Source organism: Sphaerodactylus townsendi, linkage group LG01, assembly GCF_021028975.2.
Source record: "Sphaerodactylus townsendi isolate TG3544 linkage group LG01, MPM_Stown_v2.3, whole genome shotgun sequence".
In the NCBI taxonomy this organism is placed as follows: Eukaryota; Metazoa; Chordata; class Lepidosauria; order Squamata; family Sphaerodactylidae; genus Sphaerodactylus; species Sphaerodactylus townsendi.
In genome coordinates, this window is record NC_059425.1 from 7320003 (window position 1) to 7343979 (window position 23977).

At 49.4% G+C, this 23977-nt stretch overlaps 1 protein-coding gene across 2 annotated transcripts in view; it reads left to right on the forward strand.

Annotated features, from left to right (window-relative positions):
* LOC125440123 (immunoglobulin superfamily DCC subclass member 3-like) overlaps positions 1-23977 on the forward strand; it is a 49983-nt gene that overhangs the window by 21398 nt on the left and 4608 nt on the right. Inside the window, exons 3-12 of one of the 2 annotated variants that reach the window (XM_048509706.1) lie at positions 2048-2192; positions 4129-4259; positions 7457-7594; positions 9335-9493; positions 14531-14696; positions 17766-18016; positions 18119-18283; positions 18535-18723; positions 20675-20779; positions 21603-21732. In XM_048509706.1, the coding sequence (XP_048365663.1) occupies positions 2048-2192; positions 4129-4259; positions 7457-7594; positions 9335-9493; positions 14531-14696; positions 17766-18016; positions 18119-18283; positions 18535-18723; positions 20675-20779; positions 21603-21732 (1579 nt within the window). Of the gene's footprint in view, positions 1-2047; positions 2193-4128; positions 4260-7456; positions 7595-9334; positions 9494-14530; positions 14697-17765; positions 18017-18118; positions 18284-18534; positions 18724-20674; positions 20780-21602; positions 21737-23977 lie in introns of those variants that run through there. The other variant, XM_048509716.1, reaches the window with a different exon arrangement.

Sequence of the window (23977 nt, forward strand, 5' to 3'; positions counted from 1 at the left end):
TCTAGGTGAGGGTCTGGACCCAGGTGCAGAGATAGAGAGTGGTACAATTACTTCCCTCGGTCTAGCCACTATACTCTAGATCAGTGGTGGGATCCAAAAATTTTAGTAACAGGTTCCCATGGTGGTGGGATTCAAACAGTGGCGTAGCGCCAATGGGGCTGGGCGGGGCATTCCAGGGGCGTGGCCAGGCATTCCGGGGGCGGGGCATTAATAATTTCTCTGTTACTGTAAAAAACTCTTACTGTTAAAAAAAAGTTCCTAATTTCCAGCTGGTATCTTTCTGTCCATAACTTAAACTCATTACAGCAAGTCCTATCGTCCACTGCCAACAGAAACAACTACTTCTCCTCTAATTGACTGCCTGTCAAATACTTCATACTTTCAAATACTTAATTTTGTTTCTAGAAATCAAAAGGAGGATACTTTCCTTAAACAAGGAACTTGACCATATTTCTAAAACATGTTTTTAAAACAGCCCAACAGGGAGAATTATCCCGTTTTCTACCTTTGCTAACCAGCCACATAGGAAACAGCAGGACTTGATGATTTTTGGACCTAATGGGATTTCTAACGGAAAAGCAGACCCAATTAGTAACCCCCTCTCAGCACACACAGATAATTAGTGACCCACTCTCGGGAACTGGTGAGAACCTGCTGGATCCCACCTCTGCTGTTCCCTAACCTAAATCTGGCAACGCTGCTCGCCCCATCCCCAGCTGGAAACCTAGTTTAGTCCCGGGACCCTTTTTTGTTTACACGCTATAAATAGGACTTAAGCATACTAAATAGCAATTGACAAACCAAAAAATATCGCCAGCCCTGCTGCTTAAGAACACAAACGCCCAAACTTCGATACTTACTACTAATTTACTAAGTGAATGGAAAAGTGAAAATAAGTGCACTGCTGTCTAAAACAGCCATGAACATACATATATACAAAAAGTTACAAAAGATACAACTCACTAACAATATGCATGTACAAAAAATACAGTTGTGTACATCGAAACAGTTATGATCTATGAGTTCTTTTTGTCTTGCTGTGTAATGAAACACAGATTGAATTTAAAAATACAGTCCTTTACTATCAGCATGCATGAAGGACTGGTTACAATAGCTGTAAGAACATAAGAACATAAGAGCAAGCCAGCTGGATCAGACCAGAGTCCATCTAGTCCAGCTCTCTGCTACTTGCAGTGGCCCACCAGGTGCCTTTGGGAGCTCACATGCAGGAGGTGAAAGCAATGGCCATCTGCAGCTGTTGCTCCCGAGCACCTGGTCTGCTAAGGCATTTGCAATCTGAGATCAAAGAGGATCAAGATTGGTAGCCATAAATCGACTTCTCCTCCATAAATCTGTCCAAGCCCCTTTTAAAGCTATCCAGGTTAGTGGCCATCACCACCTCCTGTGGCAGCATATTCCAAACACCATTCACACGTTGCGTGATTGGTGTTGTACATGTTGTACATGTACACCTTCTTTAGGAGTGCAAAAAAAATAATCCAGAAGACATTCTAAAACGCCATTTGCAATAATTAGACTTTTTTTTCAATTTCAATAAGCCTTTATTGGCATATAACACAATAGTATAAAATACAATTCCAGTTAAAAAGTGAAAAGTAAAAGACTTCATGTTTGTCATACATTCAGTTGACAAACTTCTGACAAAAACTTTGCCACTACAAGGCAACAATGAAAATCCTGACAATTTGAAAGCATGACTACTTTATCTGATCCAGTATAATCAATCATGGAGTCTATAACTTGGGATAACAAACTGGATCGGAGTTCTTGGTATAATAAGCAGTTCAGGAGAATGTGTGGGATAGAATCCAGCTGTCCTATGCTACAGGGACAAAACCTCTTGTCACTTGGAAGACCTTTAAGTCTTCCTCTGTGTAGCTAGACTTTTTTTTGTTTACCCTGTTCTGCAAAGTTTCATGCGGTCTGATTGGACTATCTCAATAGGTCACAACGGTGACAGTTCATATGACCACGGGGCCAGGGTCAGTGAGATTCTGACCATAGCCACGTCTGACCTCTCTTGCAGCCTTGTCCAAATTCCACATGCACCCAGAATCGATGTCCGTTGAGGAGGGTGGCGTGGCCCGATTCCAGTGCTTCATCCAAGGGGTTCCTGAAGCGACCATCAACTGGGAGCGAAACCGGACAGCGCTTCTAACGGACGACTATCGGTGAGCGTCAGAGGGCCGTGTTCTGGGGTGAGGGAGGGGGGAATCAGGATACAGTTATGGATAGATAGAAAACGTAAGAACAGTCCTGCCGGATCTGACCAGTGGTCTATCTAATCCAGAATTCTTTCCCATATAGTAGCTAAGGAGCAGCAGTGGCATAGTGGTTAAGAGCAGATGTACTCTGGAGGAACCAGGTTTGATTCCCCGCTCTGCTGCCTGAGCTGTGGAGGCTAATCTGGGGAATTCAGATTAGCCTGTACACTCCAACACATGCCACCTGGGTGACCTTGGGCTAGTCACAGTTCTTTGGAGCTCTCTCAGCCCCATTTAGCTCTCAGGGTGTTTGTTGTGAGGGGGGAAGGGAAAGGAGTTTGTAAGCCCCTTGCAGGAGAGAAAGGGGGGATATAAATCCAACTCTTCGTCGTCTAAACAGTTGCCCTTGTGGGCAGGACATAGAGGCAGAGGTCTCCTCCCAGCACTGGCTCCCAATACTGGTATTCAGAGGCTGAGAGGCAGTGTGGTATTGTGGTTAAGAGCAGGTGAATTCTAATCTGGAATCTGATGTTTGATTCCCCACTCCTCCACCTGAGTGGCTGAGGCTTATCTGGTGAGCCAGAGGTGTTTCCGCACTCCTACATTCCTGCTGGGGGACCTTAGGCCAATCACAGTTCTCTCGGGACTCTCTCAGCCCCACCGACCTCACAAGGTATCTGTTGTGGAGAGAGGAAGGGAAAGGAGCTTGTAAGCCACCTTGAGTCTCTTTACAGGAGAGACAGGTAGGGTATAAATCAGGGGTCCCCAAACTTTTTAAACAGGGGGCCAGTTCACTGTCCCTCAGACTGTTGGAGGGCCGGACTAAAAAAAACTATGAACAAATTCCTATGCACAAATGATTGTAAAATGTTTGATTTCACCTTTCAGCCTTTCTGTCATGGTCTATTTTTAGAACAGTGACCAAAGTATGTCGAGTACAGGGTGGGCTCCAAATATTGTTGGGGAGGCTGTGGAATACCTTCCCCTGTAAAAAAAAGCAGAACTTTCCCAATGAAGCATTCCATCTAACCCAGGATCAGGTATCTGATTCCATTCCAGCTAACCCAGGAACAGGTATCTTCCTGGGTTCTTTCCTCCCTAGCAGCCAGCGAGCGATTTGCCAGCCTGGCTGATGCCAATGGGAGTGGGGCGGAACAGAAAGCCTGAGAGCAACACATGGAGTAGCCGAGAGGGAAGGGCGGAGCAGGAGTTGCCACGTGTAAGGTTTCCAACTCTGGGTCAGAAAATTCATGGAGATTTGGGGGTGCCATCATGTAATTGCAATCAACAGCTGTTGGGGCCGGTTCCTCCTCTCCCTCGAGCCCCCACTGCACATGAATGGAGCCATCGCCGCCATGCCTGGCGGGCCGGATAAATGCCTTCAGGGGGCCACATTTGGCCCCCGGGCCGTAGTTTGGGGACCCCTGGTATAAATCATAAGAACATAAGAACAAACCAGCTGGATCAGACCAGAGTCCATCTGGTCCAGCACTCTGCTACTCGCAGTGGCCCACCAAATGCCTTTGGGGAGCTCACCTGCAAGAGGTGAAAGCAATGGCCTTCTGCTGCTGCTGCTGCTGCTGCTCCCGAGCACCTGGTCTGCTAAGGCATTTGCAATCTGAGATCAAGGAGGATCAAGATTGGTAGATCGACTTCTCCTCCATCAATCTGTCCAAGCCCTTTTTAAAGCTATCCAGGTTAGTGGCCATCACCCCCTCCTGTGGCAGCATATTCCAAACACCAAGCAGATGCTCTACCACTGAGCCACAGTCTCCCCTAAAAGGCGAGTTTTCTGGTTGGGGGAAGACCGATTCTTCAACTTACCAGGAAAGAACCAACTTCCCTCTTCCCCCTATTCTCAAGGGTTGTGAGAACTCCAATTCATCCCCTCTTTTCCCTCCAGGTTCACGTTGCTCCCTACCGGCATCCTGCAGATCACGGGAGTGAGACGTTCCGACGTGGGCACCTATCGCTGCGTGGCCAGCAACATCGCCAATACCCGCTTCAGCCAAGAAGCTACCCTGGGCATCAGTGGTGAGCATCTCCCCTTGCCCCCATTATGGCTGCAGTTGGGCGGTGGTCTGAGAAGGAGTTTCAGGGTGTAGGTCCAGAGAGCCAGCGTGGTGTTGTGGTTAAGAGCAGGTGGATTCTAATCTGGAGAACCCGATTTGATTCCCTGCTCTGCCGCTTGAGTTGTGGAGGCTTAACTGGGGAATTCAGATTAGCCTGTACACTCCCACACACGCCAGCTGGGTGACCTTGGGCTAGTCACAGCTTCTCGGAGCTCTCTCAGCCCCACCTACCTCACAGGGTGTTTGTTGTGAGGGGGGAAGGGCAAGGAGATTGTCAGCCCCTTTGAGTCTCCTGCAGGAGAGAAAGGGGGGATATACATCCAAACTCTTCTTCTTCTTCTTCCACCTAACTGGCAGAGGCTTATCTGGTGAACCAGATGTGTTTCTGCACTCCTGCATTCCTGCTGGGTGACCTTGGATTAGTCACAGTTCTTTCTGAACTTTCTCAGCCTAACCTACTTCACAAGATGTCTGTTGTGGGGAGAGGAAGGGAACGGAGTTTGTAGAGAGAAGGCGGGATAATCCAAACTCTTCCTCATCTTCTTCTAAATGCCAGAGAAGTAAAGGAGGAGGTTGTTTCTTTTGTGTGCTTTGCAGATTACAAGAAGCATAGTGCTTAAAGCGGGATGCTGGGTTCTTTCAAAATACATAAATTAAGGGGGGAAATTGGGAGAGTAAAGTACAGTCTCGGTGCAGTTGCAGCTCCAGGTTTGAAAATTCCGGGAGATTTGGGGGTGGGGACTAGGAGGAGGGGTGTGGCTTAGGGAGGGGAGAGGCCTCAGCAGGTGTGGCTTAGGGAGGGGAGAGGCCTTCCCCAAATTTTCTCCAGGGGAACCGATCTTGGTCTCCTGGAGATCAGTTGTAATAATGGGAGATCTCCAAGTGCTTCCTGAAAGTTGGAAGACCTAGGCCAGTGGTGGCAAACCTTTGGCACTCCAGATGTTATGGACTAGAATTCCCATCAGCCCCTGCCAGCATGGCCAATTGTCCATGCTGGCAGGGGCTGATGGGAATTGTAGTCCATAACATCTAGAGTGCCAAAGGTTCGCTACTACCGACCTAGGCTATGCGGGACTGACACATTTGTGGCAGTCTTCTGACTTAAAACAGGCACTGGTGAAAGCCAAACGTGCTGAAGTCTGCGCTATGGCTGGTTTCTAATTCCCTTTCCCAAAGTGCTCCACATCCAGAGGTGGGATCCAGCAGGTTCTCACAGGTTCCCGAGAGTAGGTTACTAATTATTTGTGTGTGCCGAGAGGGGGTTACTAATGGGTGATTTTGCCACGTGATTTTTGCCTTAGTTACGCCCCTCCTCTCAGCAGCAGCGCGCAGAACTTGAAGCAGTCTAGCAAGAGGTGCACCAGCGTGCGTGGCAGCCTGCGCCTGTGTGCATTCGTTTCCCGCCCAAGGACCGGCGCAGCGGCTGCGTCCTTGCCACAGCCCCGCCCAGCAGTGCCCCGCCCCCGGAATGCCCGGCCACGCCCCCATCATGCCCCGCCCAGCCCCATTGGCGCTACGCCACAGTTTGAATCCCACCACCATGGGAACCTGTTACTAAAATTTTTGGATCCCACCACTGTCCACATCCTATTCCAAGAAAGGCTGGAGTCTGCAACATGCATTTGTATTAAACTATGATGATTTATTACACTGCTCATTGGAAAAGGAAGGAATCCGTGCACCACCAAGAAACTCCTTCCCTTGACCTCTGGAAATATTATTCCACTTGTCTGCTGACTTCTTTCACGAGCTTATCTTCACGGCCATAGGGACAAGAGACTTGTTCTTTGTAAAGTGGAAAGCTGAGATAGGAAATCGGAAAAGACAGCCGTGCCCAGTACCCACGACCAGATTTCCTTACCAGAGGACTTCTTTTCTGTGTATTGTCGAACCAACCGTCTGTTGTGGGTTTTCTGGACTGCGCGGCTATGGTCCGGTACTTTTAGCTCCTAACATTTCATCCACATCTATGGTTGGAGCTAAAACTACTAGACCACAGCCACACAGCCCAGAAAACCACAACAGCCAATCAGATTTCCAGAATCCTCTTAGAACCAATTAGGACTTTTGGTTTCCAGCATCCGTAGTTCCCTGTAAGGTTCTAGACCAGTGATGGCGAACCTTTTCGAGACCGAGTGCCCAAATGGCAACCCAAAACCCACTAATTTATCACAAAGTGCCAACACGGCAATTTAACCTGAATACTGAGGTTTTAGTTTAGAAAAAACGGTTGGCTCCGAGGCGTGCGTTACTCAGGAGTAAGCTTGGTGGTAGTCGGTGGCTTTGCTTTGAAGCAACCGTGCAACTCTTCCAACGGGTTAATCATGACCCTAGGAGGGTTTACTTAGATGCAAGCCTCGTTGCCAGCAACCAAGCTTACTACCAGGTAAAGGATCACGCTTTAGTTCTTCACATGAAAATCAGTGGGGTTTAACAGCACTTAACAGGGTTACCTACACTGCTTCCCCAAAACTAGGTCTGAAGTTTAATGCTAATAATTGAGCCCAGTGGTCCAGGCCAGCCTAGATGTGGGGGGGGGGCACTCTGTTTGCGTGTGCCCACAGAGAGGGCTCTGAGTGCCACCTCTGGCACCCGTGCCACAGGTTCACCATTACTGTTCTAGACCTTCAGGTGGGATCTGGTAATCTCTTGGAATTGCGACTACTCTTCAGAAAACAGAGATTAGTTCACTGGGAGAAAATGGCCACTCTGGAAGGTGGACTCTATGGCTTTGTAGCCCACTGTGGTCATTACCCCAAACTCCATTCTCCTCAGGCATAACACTCTGGGAGGAAGCACTGAGCTAGCACGGTTAGTGTTAAAGAGTTGTGGAATTCGAATCTCGAGAGCTGTGGTTGGATTACCCACTCCTGCACATGAGCGGCGGACTTTTATCTGGTTAAACAGATTTGTTTGCCCACTCCTACAGTCCTGCTGGGTGACCACAGTCCTCTCAGAACTCTCTAGTCTAGTCTATCTCACAAGGTGTCTGTTGTGGGGAGAGAGGAAGGAGTTTGTAAGCCGGCGTGAGTCTCCTACAAGATGGGGTATAAATCCAAACTCTTCTTCTACTTCTGAGGATTGGGGTGTCTCCCTACAGGGAAGGCAGGGGTGTTCTTTCTCCATTCTCATGCCTATTTTCTCTCCCCGTCTCTCTAGTCTCAGCGCCTAAGCTCTACAAGGAGCCGGTCATCTTGTCAGGTCCACAGAACCTGACCATCAACGTCCACCAGACAGCCATCTTGGAATGCATCGCCACCGGCAACCCGCGGCCTATTGTGTCTTGGAGCCGCCTGGGTGAGTGTGGGGGGCAGAGAGAACTTGGAGGGGGGGAACAATGCCATGATGGAGGGGGGAAATGCTGCTGGGAGAGACATTGGAGAACAGAACAGGGGCGTGGCTCCCCTTTCCCTTTACCCCCCCCCAAAACGGAAACTGCAGAGCTCATCAGCAAGGTGGTCTTGACCTGGATGGCCAAGGTCTAGCTAAGAAGGGTCAGACATGGTTTGTCCTTGGAAGGGAGACCTCCAAGGAGGAGCAGCAGTGGCGTAGTGGTTAAGAGCGGGTGTACTCTAATCTGAAGGAACTGGGTTTGATTCCCCGCTCTGCCGCCTGAGGTGTGGAGGCTTATCTGGAGAATTCAGATTAGCCTGTGCACTCCCACAAACGCCAGCTGGGTGACCTTGGGCTGGTCACAGTCCTTCTGAGCTCTCTCAGCCCCACCCACCTCACAGGGTGTTTGTTGTGAGGGGGGAAGAGAAAAAGCCCCTTTGAGTCTCCTTACAGGAGAGAAAGGGGGGATATAAATCCAACTTCTTCTTCTTCTTCTTCTTCTTCTTCTTCTTCTTCTTCTTCTTCTTCTTCTTCTTCTTCTTCTTCTTCTTCTGTTGCTACGCCGATCCATCAATAGCCCAAAGAAACATTTAGCCTAAAAAGTTTAAGATACAAAATATGTAAACACATAATAAAAACCAAATCTGGTTGCAACTTTTCTTTTAAGATAGTGGTTCAGTTAACTATTACTAGTTTTAACAACCTATAACTCATTTAAAACATTAAAACTGAAAATTGAAAAATAGTAATTACATAAACATGACATAAAATCTGATTATTCGTAACAAAATGGGACCATAAGAATCAACCTTATCAAACTTAACTTTTATAGCGGAAGATACTATTATCATTTAATAAAATTAATAGCATTTGGCTCTTTAAAACATTGATTGATTGATTGATTGATTGATTGATTGATTGATTGATTGATTGATTGATTGATTGATTGATTGGGGTGCTGTGTGGTTTCCGGGCTGTATGGCCGTGTTCTAGCAGCATTCTCTCCTCCAAGGAGGAGCAGCAGTGGTGTAGTGGTTAAGAGCAGGTGTACTCTAATCTGGAGGAGCTGGGTTTGATTCCCCGCTCTGCTGCCTGAGCTGTGGTTTAGGGCTGATTAGGAATTCTGTGGTTTAGGGCTGATTAGGAGAGAATGCTGCTTGAACACGGCCATACAGCCCGGAAACCACACAGCACCCCAGTGATTCCGGCCGTGAAAGCCTTCGATAATAGATTGATTGATTGATTGATTGATTGATTGATTGATTGATTGATTGATTGATTGACTGATTGGATTTCTTATACTGCCCACCCCTGAAGAGCTCTGGGTAATGCACAACATATGACATTCAATAATATAGACCCAATTACAACATAAAACCAGTTAAAAGTAATAAATACAACACAAAAATACAATATAAATATAAATAGATGGTAATTTAAGTCAGCAAATTTTAAAATTACCAGAGCCTAGCATAGAATCCTGTTGTGCATACCAAAAATGGGTACATATTGACCGACGATGTTGTCCCTTTCTGCTATAAGACTTATTTCCGTCTTTACTCTTTACTATCAAATAAGGTTGTTCCTCAATAAACATTTATTTACCCTTTAATCAGATCGTGCAACTGTGCAGTGTTAATTACTCTGCCGACAGAAAACCCTATGGCACTTTCTACCACAAATAACCAGGCTTCTTCTTTCCAGATGGGCGTTCTATCGGTGTCGAAGGAATCCAGGTGTTGGGGACCGGGAACCTCATGATCTCAGATGTGTCGGTGAAGCACGCCGGGGTCTACGTCTGCGCCGCCAATCGGCCCGGCACTCGTGTGCGCCGCACAGCCCAAGGCATACTCATGGTTCAAGGTGAGTTGATACTCATGGCTCACGATATTTATTTAATGTACTTTAATCCTCAGCGACGTAGGTATAGATTTTTTATAGGGTGGGTTCGGTGACTGAGGGCGGTCCAGCTGTTCCATTCCATGCATCGTTTCAAGCAAGCTGGACATGTAACGGGAGGGGTTGGAACCCGAGAAAACCCCCCTTACCTACGTCCATACGGGGTTCTTCCTCCCGCATGTTGGCCTCATAGCAACCCTGTGAAGTAGCTTAGGCTAAGGGAGAATGACTTTCCCAAGTTAGCCAGCAAGCTTCATGGCAGAGGGGGCGCAGTTCGAACCCAGGTCTTCCTGGTGCTAACCTACCCCTAAAACTACCAGCGTTTGCTATTAACAAATGACTTTAAAAAATAATGCCCAATTGAAAAGATGCCTCGAAGGGCCCTTCCGCACTGTAGGATTCGACCTTAGATCGACTTGGGTCCGACCCGGGTACTCCGCACAGCCGTAGCCTCGGACTCGTGTCTGACTCGACTCACCCCCCTCTCGCCGTTAAATTTTCGAGCTCGACTGGGAAGTCGAGTCGACTGGCGAACTCGGGTTGCACTCAAGCCGAAGCTGGCGGAGTGCGGAATCTCCCTCGCCTCGACTCTGCCAGCCAGCCAATCACAGCGCAGTATTTCGCCCATGCGCAGAATGGGAGACTCGTGGCGGCGGCGAGAAGCGCGCCTTAAAAAAACACCAGTAACAGCAGAGTTGAGCTCAGGTAATTCAGCAACCAATTGGGACGCAGCGCAGGGAGGTGGTCCCGCCCTCTGAACTCGGTTCCGGAGACACGAGTCAGCTGCTGTGCGGAGAATGGAGCAGTCGAGCTCAGGTAACGGATTTCCGCGAGCACGAGTCGAACCTGAGTCGCCTTGTGTGTGCGGAGAGGGCCCTAATTCATTGGAGTAGCAGATTTTTAATTCTTTTCAAAAACCCAGATATTTATTTATAGATTTGGTGCATTTTTAATCTTGCCCTTACTCAGGGCGGAAGATAGGGTTTCCAGCTTCATGTTGGGAAACGCCTGGAGATTTTGGGGTGGTGTCTGTGATGGACGGGTGGGGTTTAGGGCTGGGGGGGCATTTACAATGCTGTAGAGCCCACCCTCCAAAGCAGCCGTTTTCTCTGGGGAAACTGATCCCTGTCACCCGGAGATCAGTTGTAACACCAAGAGATCTCCAGGTGCCACCTGGAAGCTGGCAACCCCAGAGCAGACAGGATTCAGCCCTTCTTCGTTTGATCTTTGCCACAACCCTGCGCAACCCTCTCTATCCACTCTGCCAATTCAGCCTGTGGAGGCTTATCTGGGGAATTCAGATTAGCCTGTGCACTCCCACACACGCCAGCTGGGTGACCTTGGGCTAGTCACAGCTTCTCCGAGCTCTCTCAGCCCCACCTACCTCACAGGGTGTTTGTTGTGAGGGGGGAAGGGTAAGGAGGTTGTAGGCCCCCTTGAGTCTCCTGCAGGAGAGAAAGGGGGGATATAAATCCTTCTTTTTCTTCTTCTTCTTCTTCTTCTTCTTCTTCTTCTTCTTCTTCTTCTTCTTCTTCTCCTCCTCCTCCTCCTCCTCCTCCTCCTCCTCCTCCTCCTCCTCCTCCTCCTCCTCCTCTTGCCTGTGCAACCGAGGCAGAACAAATCTGAAAACGAGGGCAGGATGCCGTCATGCTTCAAACCTGTCATTTCCCCCTCAAGTGCAAATCTCTGCCGATTTTAACCCACCGGTTATGATTTCTTTAACCAGCTGTCCGCCGCGACCCACAATAATCCCACCCGCAGGTGGACAGATGAATGACAATCCGTTGTGCTGTAATGCTTGGCCGGCTCTGTGTATCCAGCTGTTTGTGTCTTCGTGGTTCATTGTGGGGGCAAAACGCACAATTACCACTTGGGATCTCTCAGCCTCCATAAGGGTTTCTTGGCAGTGACCTCTCAGGACGGTCCCGAAACCCTTGACCTTTGGGCCTTTCACACAAAGACCCACACAGCTCTCCATCAAGACGCGCTTCTCTCTTCCTCGACAGACATTTTAATGTCCCGCGTCAGGCCTCCCGTTTTAAGGTGTCCCTTCCCCGATATCGGTTCCATTTTAGCACGCCCTCCCCACCACCGCCAGCCCCCTGCACCGCCTGCCCCCTCATTTCAATGGTTGATGAGAGACAGGATCGAACCAGCCCCCAGAGCGGCCATCGATTCTGGGCCGCGGCTTGGATAAAGAGATGTGGGGTCGATGTGGTGACCCGTGCGCCGGGGACAAAGGGCCGTGAGGTGATTGATGGCGGAAATACCTCTCTCCCCCGTCATGGGAACGGTATCAAATGGACCCCTTGTGGCTTTGCATTTGGAATCGAGAGGTCCCCATTCCCAAAGAAAAGAGGGCGAGGGGGTCTACTCTTACTCCAAAGCCCTCTTTCTCAACCCAGTATGGCTCAGAGTCGACAATGAGGTGCAGTGAAGAAATTAGACTGAAATCGGACTGAAAGAGGAAGCAATTTAAAGCAAAATCTGCCCAGATCTGGTACAGACCACTCCAGCTAAGAAATGCACACTTGGTTTTGTGCGTGGGGGGGGGAGGGAGGCAGAAATTGGGGTTCATAACCTCACCCTTCTCTTCTTCCCCATCAGCTACTGCAGAGTTGGGAGTCTGCCCTCTGTCAGTAAAACCCTTTGGGAAAACGTCACGGGAGGGAAAGCGGAGCTCCGTGTGGCAACTTTCAGAGGCTAGCGACATACAGAGGTCGTGTTCTCACAACTTCTGAGCGGGAAGGACCAAGGAGGTGCTAGTCTAGGGAAGAATTCAGTCGGGCAGCTGTACCCTTGCGTGCCCTTCCAACCGTAAAAGGGGATTCCCTAAATTCAGACTTTCACGTTTGCTAATATGAAATGAGAGCCAGTGTGGTGTAGCGGTGTAGTGGATTCTAATCTGGAGAACCCGGTTTGATTCCCCGCCCTGCCGCCTGAGCGGCAGAGGCTTATCTGGTGAACCAGATGTGTTTCCGCACTCCTACATTCCTGCTGGGTGACCTTGGGCTAAGCACAGTTCTCTCTGAACTCTCTCAGCCCCACTGGCCTCACAAGGTGTCTGTTGTGGGAAGAGGAAGGGAAAGGAGTTTGTAGCCACCTTGAGCCTCCTTACAGGAGAGAGAGGTGGGGTATAAATCCAAACTCTTCTTTTCTTCTTCTAAAGAGTGTTATTCCACTGCACGTTGCAATCAGACTTTACTGCAAGAAACGGGGCAAACCCACGTGCAATTGATCGTTCAAGGGCACTGCAAGTGGGTAGAAAGTGTGTTGCTTGGCATGTGTGCAAAGACCCCCCCAAAGGACCTAGCATTCCCCCCTTCGATTTGCTTGACAACACACAGTTGCTCACAACTAGACTCGCCTCTACCTCCTGGGGAGCAAAAATGTACACATTTCTGAGATTGCACTTTTCTGGTCCGGCCAGAGGACGGGTGGGTGCAAGACCCTTGCCGAAGCACCCCCCTCATTACCATGCCAGGGACCCCAGGCCATCTGGACGACAAAGCCATTTTCAAGTGTGGGGCCATTGTCCCTCGCTCTGCCCTGTGGGGGAGGGGCCCTGCCTTTGTTCAGAGGCCACGCAGGGAGGGAGGGACTGCTCATTTCCCAGCCCTTTGCCGAGCTAATGAGATGCGCCCGTCTTTTAGGAGCTTATAGCTCCTTTTCTGGAGAGTGTCAGGCTTTTCAATGCGACATCTGGCTTACACGGCCGCTCCCACGCTGCGGCCAGGAGCGGGGGGGCTGCGGCGCAGCTGGGGAGACGGCACGGACCCGGTCGCCATACTGGGACCCTTTTCCGTCTACCGTTTCCTCCCCTTCCCCAAATTTTAAGCTGTAGGTTTTGATGAAGCAACTTAACGAACCTTTCGGGCTAGTTGTAGATTGCTTGGTCTTGGATGTGTGTAACCTCTATCTGTGGGTTCTGTGGGCCAGAACTTGGAATGAGTTTGCAACAACAAATTTTAAGAAAACAAAATGGTTTACTTTCTTAACATATAACATCAACATTTAACATCACACTTCAAGGTCCTGTTCAGGTTGCATTTTCAAGTCCTTATATTTACAGTCTACTGATACTGCCAAGTCCAATTCTTCTTTGCAAGTGGGTTGGCTCCTGAAGACTCCAAGGGCTTGATGAACAGGATTCAACATGATGAAGGTTTCCAGGAGAACTCTCACCCATTACAAACATAAAAAACCCTGAAACAATAAACTCCAACATTTACAACATAGCAAAATTAAACAACTACCATGTTTCCCCGAATATAAGACAGTGTCTTATATTAATTTGTGCTCCCAAAGATGCGCTATGTCTTATTTTCAGGGGATGTCTTATTTTTCTGTGTTCTGTTCATCGGGCATGCTTCCAAACAAAAACTTTGCTAAGTCTTACTTTCGGGGGATGCCTTATATTTCACACTTCAGCAAAACCTCTACTATGTCTTATTTTTAGGGGATGTCTTATATTCGGGGAAACAGGGTACCTTCCCACTAGTTCCCAACAACATTGCAGTTACCTTAACAAGGTGTTAAAGGCTTATACAAACCAAGGTCCGAGTCTGGTAGCCTTGTCTCCTCCAAACTACATGAGCTCTGCAGCCTTCTGCTGCTTTGAGTCTCCACCCCTTTCTGGGTCAACCCATTCTGAGCATGGGGGTTACACGTGCACCTGCTCTAAACCACTACACCACGCTGGCGGTGATTCCTTTTCGGTTCTAGGTCCCGCCTTCCACAACTTTTCTTTTGTTATTTGTAAGAGTGACCAGAGCTAATGGAAAGATTGACAGCAGGGGTGTCCAACTCTGGCCCTCCTCAAATTCATGGACTACGATTCCCATCAGACCCTGCCAGCATGGCCAAGTGGGAATCGTAGTCCATGAACATCTGGAAGGCCAGATACCCCTGATTTGAAGGGTTAACCAGCATTTGGCAAAATATTCCTGATCCAGGACACTGGCGTGGCAACTACCGGTATGTTCTTGTCTCCTTCTGTAGCTCCGCCAGAGTTTGTGCAGTGGCCCCAGTCTGTTTCCAAGCCTCCAGGCAGCAGTGCCATCTTCACCTGCGTGGCACAAGGCGTGCCGGAGCCCCACCTCATCTGGTTGAAGAATGGCAAAGTCCTCGCGCCCGGTGAGAACATCAAACTCACCCATAACAACAGGTAAGGCCCGACTGCATGTCTAACTGTACAAGAGCCATCTCCAAGTTCTCCTAATCAGGGCAACTTAATCCTCATATTACGTAAATATCCATATAAAATAATCTCATTAATTGCTGCGTAATCTAACAGTTAGTGGACAACTCTAAACTATTGCAAAAAAAAAACTTGGGGAAGGATTTAACTGGTTCTTTGCTGATGTCAGTATTAGATACTCTGTGTTCACAGCCCGACACATATGGGATATTTTGGAAGATAGTGATCCCAAAACAATCTGTGGGCAAGACAGAAATACACTGCTGAGGAAGTGGATTGAATTCCATGAAACAGGAGTGACCGGGAACACCTGCCCTATTTACATAAGAACATAAGAACTAGCCTGCTGGATCAGACCAGAGTCCATCTAGTCCAGCTCTCTGCTACTCGCAGTGGCCCACCAGGTGCCTTTGGGAGCTCACCTGCAGGATGTGAAAGCAATGGCCTTCTGCGGCTGCTTTCCCGAGCACCTGGTCTGCTCAGGCATTTGCAATCTCAGATCAAGGAGGGTCAAGATTGGTAGCCAGAGATCGACTTCTCCTCCATAAATCTGGCTTGGACTCTGGTCTGATCCAGCTGGCTTGTTCTTATGTTCTTATGTCCAAGCCCTTTTTAAAGCTATCCAGGTTAGTGGCCATCACCACCTCCTGTGGCAGCATATTTCAAACACCAATCACACGTTGCGTGAAGAAGTGTTTCCTTTGATTAGTCCTAATTCTTCCCCCCAGCATTTTCAATGTGTGCCCCCTGGTTTTAGTATTGTGAGAAAGAGAAAAATTGAAGGATTTGCTGAATGTCACCACGTTCATCGGGGACTTTCAGGGTATCTACTGCTGCCATATATTTGAGCGGCCTTTTAGTGACCAGTCGGCATTCATAAATCCTATGAAAGGTTTTTCTATTTTTCTTTTGCATTTGTGGAGGGCTACACCCAAGTTGTGGGTTTTCCAGGTTGTATGGCTGTTTTCCAGGAGCATTTTCTCCTGACGTTTCGCTTGCATCTGTGGCTGGCATCCTCGGAGGATCTGATGGTAGTAAAGCAAGTGGAGTATATATACCTGTGGGATGTCCTGGGTGGGAGAAAGTACCATTTGCGTTGGTTAAAAGTGTTAAAGGCTCAATTTGCAAGTGTAATTTGCATGTGTTGAGAGGAATCCACCCATTTTAGCATATGTATATAACACTGAATCTGCATAATCAATTAGTAAGGGCATCTGCATAGCTTTTTAAACCCTTTGATTGCTTCCTGCAGAGAGACATCCTGTGTCTGGGTGGTGTTCACCAACCATTGTCTTGATTCTAGTGTTTTTAAGTACCAGTAGCCAAATTTTGTTCATTTTCATAGCTTCTTCCTTTCTGTTGAAATTGTCCACATGCTTGTTGATTTCAGTTGCTTCTCTGCGTAGTCTGACATAGTGGCTGTCAGAGTGGCCCAGAATTTCTGTGTTTTCAAATAAAATTCTGTGTCCAGCTTGGCTTATCACATGTTCTGCTATTGCTGATTTTTCCGGCTGAATTACCGTATATACTCGTGTATAAGTCGACCCGCATATAAGTCGAGGCACCTAATTTTACCACAAAAAACTGGGAAAACTTATTGACTCGCGTATGAGTCGAGGGTGGGAAATGCAGCAGGTACTGGTAAATTTCAAAAATAAAAATAGATACCAATAAAATTACATTAATTGAGGCATCAGTAGGTTAAATGTTTTTGAATATTTATTTCAAAGAAAAACAGTAAACTGGCTCTGTAAGTGGAAAAGGGGGTAAACAAGAACAATATGGTCTCAACAACAACTTTAAAAGTACAAAAACCTTAGCTCAATCAGCAACCAAAAGCTAAAACACAAGAGTTAAAATCCTTCAAAACTGGATTCCTCCTCCTCAACTGTATGTCCAAATGTAACCCAACTTTGATTTTAAGAGGGATATTATCAGAAATGGAAAATTTACTATTAGCTTCCATTGTAAACAATGGGGGATGGGGCACCCCCTTTGGGGGTCAATAACTTTGTATCCCCTGACCCAAACTTCACCAAACCTGGCTGGTATCATAAAGAGACTCTCCTGATGATACTAGCCAGGTTTGGTGAAATTTGGTTCAGAGGGTCCAAAGTTATGGACCCTCAAAGGATAGCCCCATTTACTATTAGCTCCCATTGAAAACAATGGGGAATGGGGGCACCTCCTTTGGGGGTCCATAACTTGACCCCCTAAACCAAACTTTACCAAACTTGGCTGGTATCATCAGGAGTGTTTTCTGAGGGTACCCTGAAATTTTTGGTGTCGCTAGCATAAAAACTGCGCTCCCTGCTGGCCAGCAAATTAAAAACACAAAAAAAATTAATGACCCGTATAAGTCGAAGGGAGCTTTTTCAGCATTAAAAATGTGCTGAAAAATTCGACTTATACATGAGTGTCTGCAGTGCCTTCCGTGTTCTTTGATTCGTGTCTGGGCACTGTGGTCTTTTAAAAAATCTATATATATTCTATCACAGGTTTCCAATTATCCAAAAAAATTATTCAAATCCCTTTCTTTAAGCAACAATGTAAGTTTGGCTATTTCTATTAATCCTAATAGTTGTAAGGCTGAACACACTCAAACAAAGCAGCGTAAAAAAGAAGAACTTATTGATATATGTTGCCCTAGGTCCGTGGTGATGAACCTTTGGCACTCCAGATGTTATGGACTACAATTCCCATCAGCCTCTGCCAGCATGGCCAATTGTAGGGGCTGATGGGAATTGTAGTCCATAACATCTGGAGTGCCAAAGGTTCGCCACCACTGCCCTAGGTACAGAGTGCTGGAACTGAAGATTCGTGTCCCCAGTTCCAGTATTTAAACTATCTACAAACACAGACAGCAACCAATCAGCTTTTCCCCTCCTCCCAGCGCCCGGTCACCCATTGGTTCTGAAGCTCCGGTGGGATGTCGCTTTTCAGTTTGCTTTCCCGCACTTTTGGGGAAAAGGCGGGAACCGGTGCATGTTGGGAGTTGCAGTCCTGACCATACTTTCCCCTGCCATCTCTGTCCAGTACCCTGATGATCCAGCGGATCACGTCAGCTGACGAGGCCATCTACCAATGCATCGCTGAGAACAGCGCCGGTACCAACCAGGCCAGCGCCCGACTGGCTGTGTCCCTTTCCAAGGAACTGCCCAGCTCCCCGGAAGGGGTCCAGGCAACGGCTCTCTCCACCACGTCCATCCAGGTGTCTTGGTTGGAGCCCCCCATGGAAGTGACGGAAGCCATCATAGGATACGTGCTGCACATCCGCAGGGCAGGCGGTGAGTTGGGACGCGGGCTCCTCTCCCTTCCTCTCCCTGTCCCCCCCCGTGCCCCCCACTACGGGGCCTCCCGTCCCACCCTAATCCTGCTTAATGCTGCAGAGTCCGACAGCCGGGAGCTGCAGGAGGCCGTCAGTAAGACCACCTTCCAGCACGTCTTCACCAACCTGGAACCCTCCACTACGTACTCCATTTACCTGAAGGCTTATTCGCCCCTGGGCGCCAGTCAGGATTCCCAGCCCATCTTGGCTACCACCCTGGGGAACGGTAAGTGCGCCTCCTGGCAGCGTGAGGCCGTGGGGATATACCTTCCCCCTTCAACTCACTGGGAAGGTTCTACCACCTCGTTCTACTGCTTTTGTACATCCAGCCTCGCGAACCACTGCCGTCAAAGTCCACGTGGTCCTCTTTTAGGGCCGACGAAAGGACTCTGCGGTACGCAGCTGCAGTGGAGAGGGCAATGCTTGGTTCCATCTCTGTTTCTGACTCTGCTCCCTTTTCTGTCTCCGTCTGCTCAGTCCCGGCAACGTTGGGCTTTTTCACCAAGATCCTTAACACCAGCTCTGTCCACGTCTTCTGGGAGCTGCCTGCCTGGCCGGGCAGCATCGAAGGATTCAAGCTTTATCTGCGAAAGCTGCCCAACACCCACTACGAAGGTCCCCAGGTCTTGCCCAGCACTGTCAACTCTTACACATACAGCGACCTGGGTGAGTCATCCATTGGTGCATCTCAGCCTGAGGATGAGCCAGGAGTTTCTTTCTTCATAGGTGTCAAACTCGCAGCCCTTCATAGGTGTCAAACTTGCAGCCCTCCAGATGTTATGGACTACAGTTCCCATCATCCCCTGCCAGCTGATAATGCATTGTGTGCTGTTCCCCAAGCAAACTAAAAACCAGGTGCCTTGCACTTGTCCAGAACAGAGTGTAAGACCCACAGACAAATAAGTAACAGTTCAAAAACTGCAAGGAGACAGAGTCCAAGTTGAGGACACCGGGAGATCTCAGAAGCAGTACAAGCAGCGCAGACTTCCTTAGAAGCAGTTAAGGAAAGGGTTGGTGTCTGCAAGTTCTTCAAACCATCTCCAAACGTTTCCAGCATTGCAAGTATTCTTTATTTAGATAGACTTCATGGGAGGGGTCAGAAGCTTTCAATATCAGCAGCTCCACAATGCTGCCCCCAGTGGTGGGATCCAAAACTTTTAGTAACAGGTTCCCATGATGGAGGGATTCAAACTGTGGCGAAGCGCCAATGGGGCTGGGCATGGTGGGGGTGTGGCCAGGCATTCCAGGGGTGGGGCATTCCTAGGCGGGGCTGTGGCAAGGACGCAGCCGCTACGCCGGTACTTGGGCGGGAAACGCATGCACGCAGGCGCAGGCTGCCACGCACGCCGGTGCACCTCCTGCTAGACTGCTTCGTTCTGCGCGCTACTGCTGAGAGGAGGGGCGTAACTAAGGCAAAAATCACGTGGCAAAATCACCAATGAGTAACCCCCTCTCGGCATACACAAATAATGAGTAACCTACTCTCGGGAACCTGTGAGAACCTGCTGGATCCCACCTCTGGCTGCTTCCTATTGTCTGCTGCCCGAAGACAAAGAGTTGGTTTTTTATACCCCGCTTGTTCTACCAAAAGGAGTCTCAAAGCAGTTTGCAATCACTTTTCCTCTCCCACAACAGACACCTTGTGAGCTTGGTGGGTCTGAGAGAGTTCTAAGAGAACTGTGACTGGCTCAAGATCAACCCACCGACACTATGAGAAGGAGATTAGAGTCTGCCACTCACATGGAGGAGTGGGGGATCAAATCTGGGTCTCCAGATTAGAGTCTGCTGCTCCTAGGGAGGAGCGGGGAATCAAACCCAATTCTCTAGGTTGGAGTCTTCCATGCATGAGGAGGAGGGGAATCAAACCTGGCTCTCCAGATTAGAGTCTACTGCTCTTAACCCCATCAGCTCTCCTAGCCACAAACACAAACTATACTGGTTGTGGTGGGTTTTCCGGGCTTTGTGGCCGTGGTCTGGTAGATCTTCTTCCTAACTTTTCGCCTGCATCTGTGGCTGGCAAGAAGAATTAGGACTAATAAAAGGAAACACTTCTTCACGCAACATGTGATTGGTGTTTGGAATATGCTGCCACAGGAGGTGGTGATGGCCACTAACCTGGATAGCTTTAAAAGGGGCTTGGACAGATTTATGGAGGAGAAGTCGATTTATGGCTACCAATCTTGATCCTCTTTGATCTCAGATTGCAAATGCCTTAACAGTCCAGGTGCTCAGGAGCAGCAGCAGCAGAAGACCATTGCTTTCACCCCCTGCAGGTGAGCTCCCAAAGGCACCTGGTGGGCCACTGCGAGTAGCAGAGAGCCGGACTAGATGGACTCTGGTCTGATCCAGCTGGCTTGTTCTTATGTTCTTATGGCATCTTCAGAGGTATATCACAGAGGGAAGTCTGTTACACACTGTGTCCAGCACAGACTTCCCTCTGTGCTACACCTCTGAAGATGCCAGCCACAGATACAGGCGAAAAGTTAGGAACGAGATCTACCAGACCACGGCCACGCAGCCCGTAAAACCCACCACAACTAGTTGGATCCAGCCATGAATGCCTTCGACAATATACAAACTATACTCTCTGTCCTCCTCCTCCCCCCAACCACCACAGAGCCATCCGCCATGTATGAGATCAAACTCCAGGCCTTCAATGGGAACGGCAACGGGAACAGCAGCGTGCGGTTCGTGTCGCTCAAGGAGAACTCCGAGAGGCTGGGTAAGAACTGGGCCGAAGGTCCTACGCAAGACACAGGGGTGGGATTTGCAACCGCAAGGTGGGGCCATCGCTATGGGTTTCAGAGGGGACCAGGCAAACTCACGGTGGAGGAGGGGGGCTCTCAGTAGCTCAGAAGCGACCTACTTCCCAATGCCAAAGATGCTGGGAGCAAGAGGCGGGGTCTGAGGGTGGGTGGGGGGTTGGAAAGGGGACAATCCTCACCCACCCTCATGGAGGTGTTATTCATTTGGAACTAGTTTTGGAGTCTCAACCTCCCCCTCCCCCCCCATCCAAGCCAATCCTTGATACGGGGTTGGCTTTGGCGAAATTTAAGGTCAGCTCCCGCCTCTGGTCTGAGGCAGCCAAGGAGAGGAGTTGGCTCTTGCTCTCAAGATGGCCGCCTCAGCTTCTGGAAGCTTCCAGCCGCCAGAGAAACTGCCCTCTTTTCCCCTCTGGCGTTTGCCCCCGAGTGGGGAAGGGGGTTATTTGGTGGCCAGAGCAGCTGGCGGTTGAGGTAGTTTTGGTATTTGTATCAAAAATAGATATCCATCTATTTTCAGTCTGCATCTTTGGTCTGGTGGGCTTCCCAGAGACATCTAGCGAGCCTCTGCTGGTAACAAGATGGAAGCGTTTGACAGCCCTGCATACAGCCCAATCCAACAGGACTCCCGAATATGACCTTGTCCCCTTCCCCGCCTCTAACTTCTCAGAAACACCTGCCGCTCTGAACCTCATTTTTCCTCAGGGGGAAGGCAACGGCCTCGCCCCCTCCCCCTCGCTGCTGGCCTCTCCAACCCCACGGCTTTGTTTCTTTGCCCTGCAGATGCCAACCCGGTGTGCCAGTGTGGGCAGGACGGAGACAGCTCTCTCGCCGGCATCGTGGTTGGCGTTCACATTGGCATGGCGTGCATTATATTTTGCGTTCTCTTCCTCATGTTCGGCTACCGCAAGAGGTGAGGGCTCGGGGATTTCTGCAGGTTTGGCCGGAGGTCTCTGGGATGCCGACCCCTCCCCCCCCCCGCCCTCTGTTCCTTCTGGTCTTTCCAGTTACTGCACTACGCTGGCTGCCCACGCAAAACAGAAGGGTGACACTTGTGCTTTCGAATTTGCAGAATGCCTCCAGGGCCAGCCTTTTCTTTCCAAGGGTCCGTGCAATAATTCTGGAGATCCCCCCCCCCTTTTGGGGCTCGCCTTTTTCCGTGGTCTCTCCTCTCACTCCCCATGTCTCAAGAAATGGTGGTATTCCCTGGAATTCCTGGCAGACCCTATGTCAGCGGTGGCGAACCTATGGCACGGGTGCCAGAGGTGGCACTCAGAGCCCTTTCTGTGGGCACATGGGCACAGAGTTCACCATGTGGGGGGGCGGAAAATCACCCCCCCACGCACACATTTAGGCTAGCCTGGGCACAATCCTTTACCTGGGAGTAAGCTCGGTTGCTGGCAATGGGACTTGCTTCTGAGTAAACCCTCCTAGGGTCGTGATTCACCCATTCGAAGCGTTGCATGGTTGCTTCAAAGCAAAGCCACCTACTACCACCAAGCTTACTCCCGAGTAACGCGCACCTTGGAGCCAACCGTTTTTTCTAAACTAAAATCTCCGTATTCAGGTTAAATTGCTGTGTTGGCACTTTGTGATAAATAAGTGGGTTTTGGGTTGCAATTTGGGCACTCGGTCTCGAAAAGGTTCTCCATCACTGCCCTATGTCACAAATCGCAAGGGTGGATTTAGCAGCAATTCTGAGCCTTTTCGAAGTGGGTGGTGGTAGAAAGTACCCTCAAGTCACACTGATAGGATTTCAAAAGAAGAGGCGAACAGAGGTGGTTTGCCATTGCTTGTCTCTGTGTAGCAGCCCTGGACTTCCTTAGAGGACTCCCATCCACGGACTAACCGTGGCTGACTCTACTTAGCTTCGGGGATTTAAAGAGATCAGGCTATCCTGGGCCATCCTGCTCAAGGCAAGAGCCATCCAGAGGTGGTTTGCCATCACCTGCCTCTGCATAGCTACCCTGGTCTTCCTTGGTTGTCTCCCATCCAATAAGTAAACAGGGTTGACCCTGCTTAACTTCTGAGAACTGTCAAGAGGGGGATGGCGGAGCAGGACAACGTCAGTAGGACCCAATGCTAAACTTCTGGGGACCTGTTTGCAAAACAATTCCACACTGCTTTCCCATCCCCAGCATATAACGCAAGAATTATTATTAAAGGCAGGTTAATAAAGAACCAGTTTAGGGGCGATTCCGCACACGAGTAAAATAGGTTCGGCCCAGTTCCCTGAGAAGGGTACTAACCTAGATCAAAGCCATTGTTGCTCCCTACTGCAACCAGCTTGATCCCAGCTCGGAGGGCAGAATCATCCTGTGCCTCTTCGCCACTCCGTTCCAATTGGCTACTGTTCTACGGCCATGTTCCGTCTATCCCTACACACATTATTTTAAAAATGCCACAGGAATGGAGGGACGAAGGTGGCATTTTTTGATTGGCCAGCTGTATGCATGCCCGAAACACTCAGCTGTGATTGGCTGAATGGGGGACTCCTGGCACCAGAGATTCCGCACTGGAATCAAGCTGAGTTCGAGCGTGGTTCCCTGAAAAAATAGTAGTTCCCAACTGGAGTCGGAAATTTGACCGTTACACGGGGCGAAGCTGGTACAAAACCACGTTGATCCTAGTGGTTGTGCGGAGCACTTAGGTCGAACACAGCTCGAACTTAGGTCAATAACGCAAGTGCGGAATCGACCCAAGAGAGTCCAGGTTTTGCATCAAGACTGGTTTCAGGTTTTGGCTGGCCTTGGGCAGAGAGGACCCAGGGGCCCTCCTCCGTCCACCATTCAGGGGTCCCCACTCATACCTACCTCCCACCCATCCACCAGTGTGACCTTCACCCACTTGTGAAACCTGCTAACACCTGCACGCATACCTGTCTGTATGGAGTGCCTCCTGCTGTGCATCACCTGTACCGAGTCACTAGGAAGGGGAAGCATGTGCAGCAAGGAATGTTAGTAGGTAGAGCATGCACAGGTGAGTGGGTGGGAGAATCGTGCGCTGGCAGAGGGCTCCTGTGGTGGGGCTCACCAGAAGCCCTTGGCCCTGGCAGCTGACCCCCCCTTCCTGGCATGTTGATGCTGGCCCCTACGGCGTCACTGAGCAAAAGGGCACATTTCACAGCTGCTTCGCACAGCATGCCGTGGGTTTTTGGC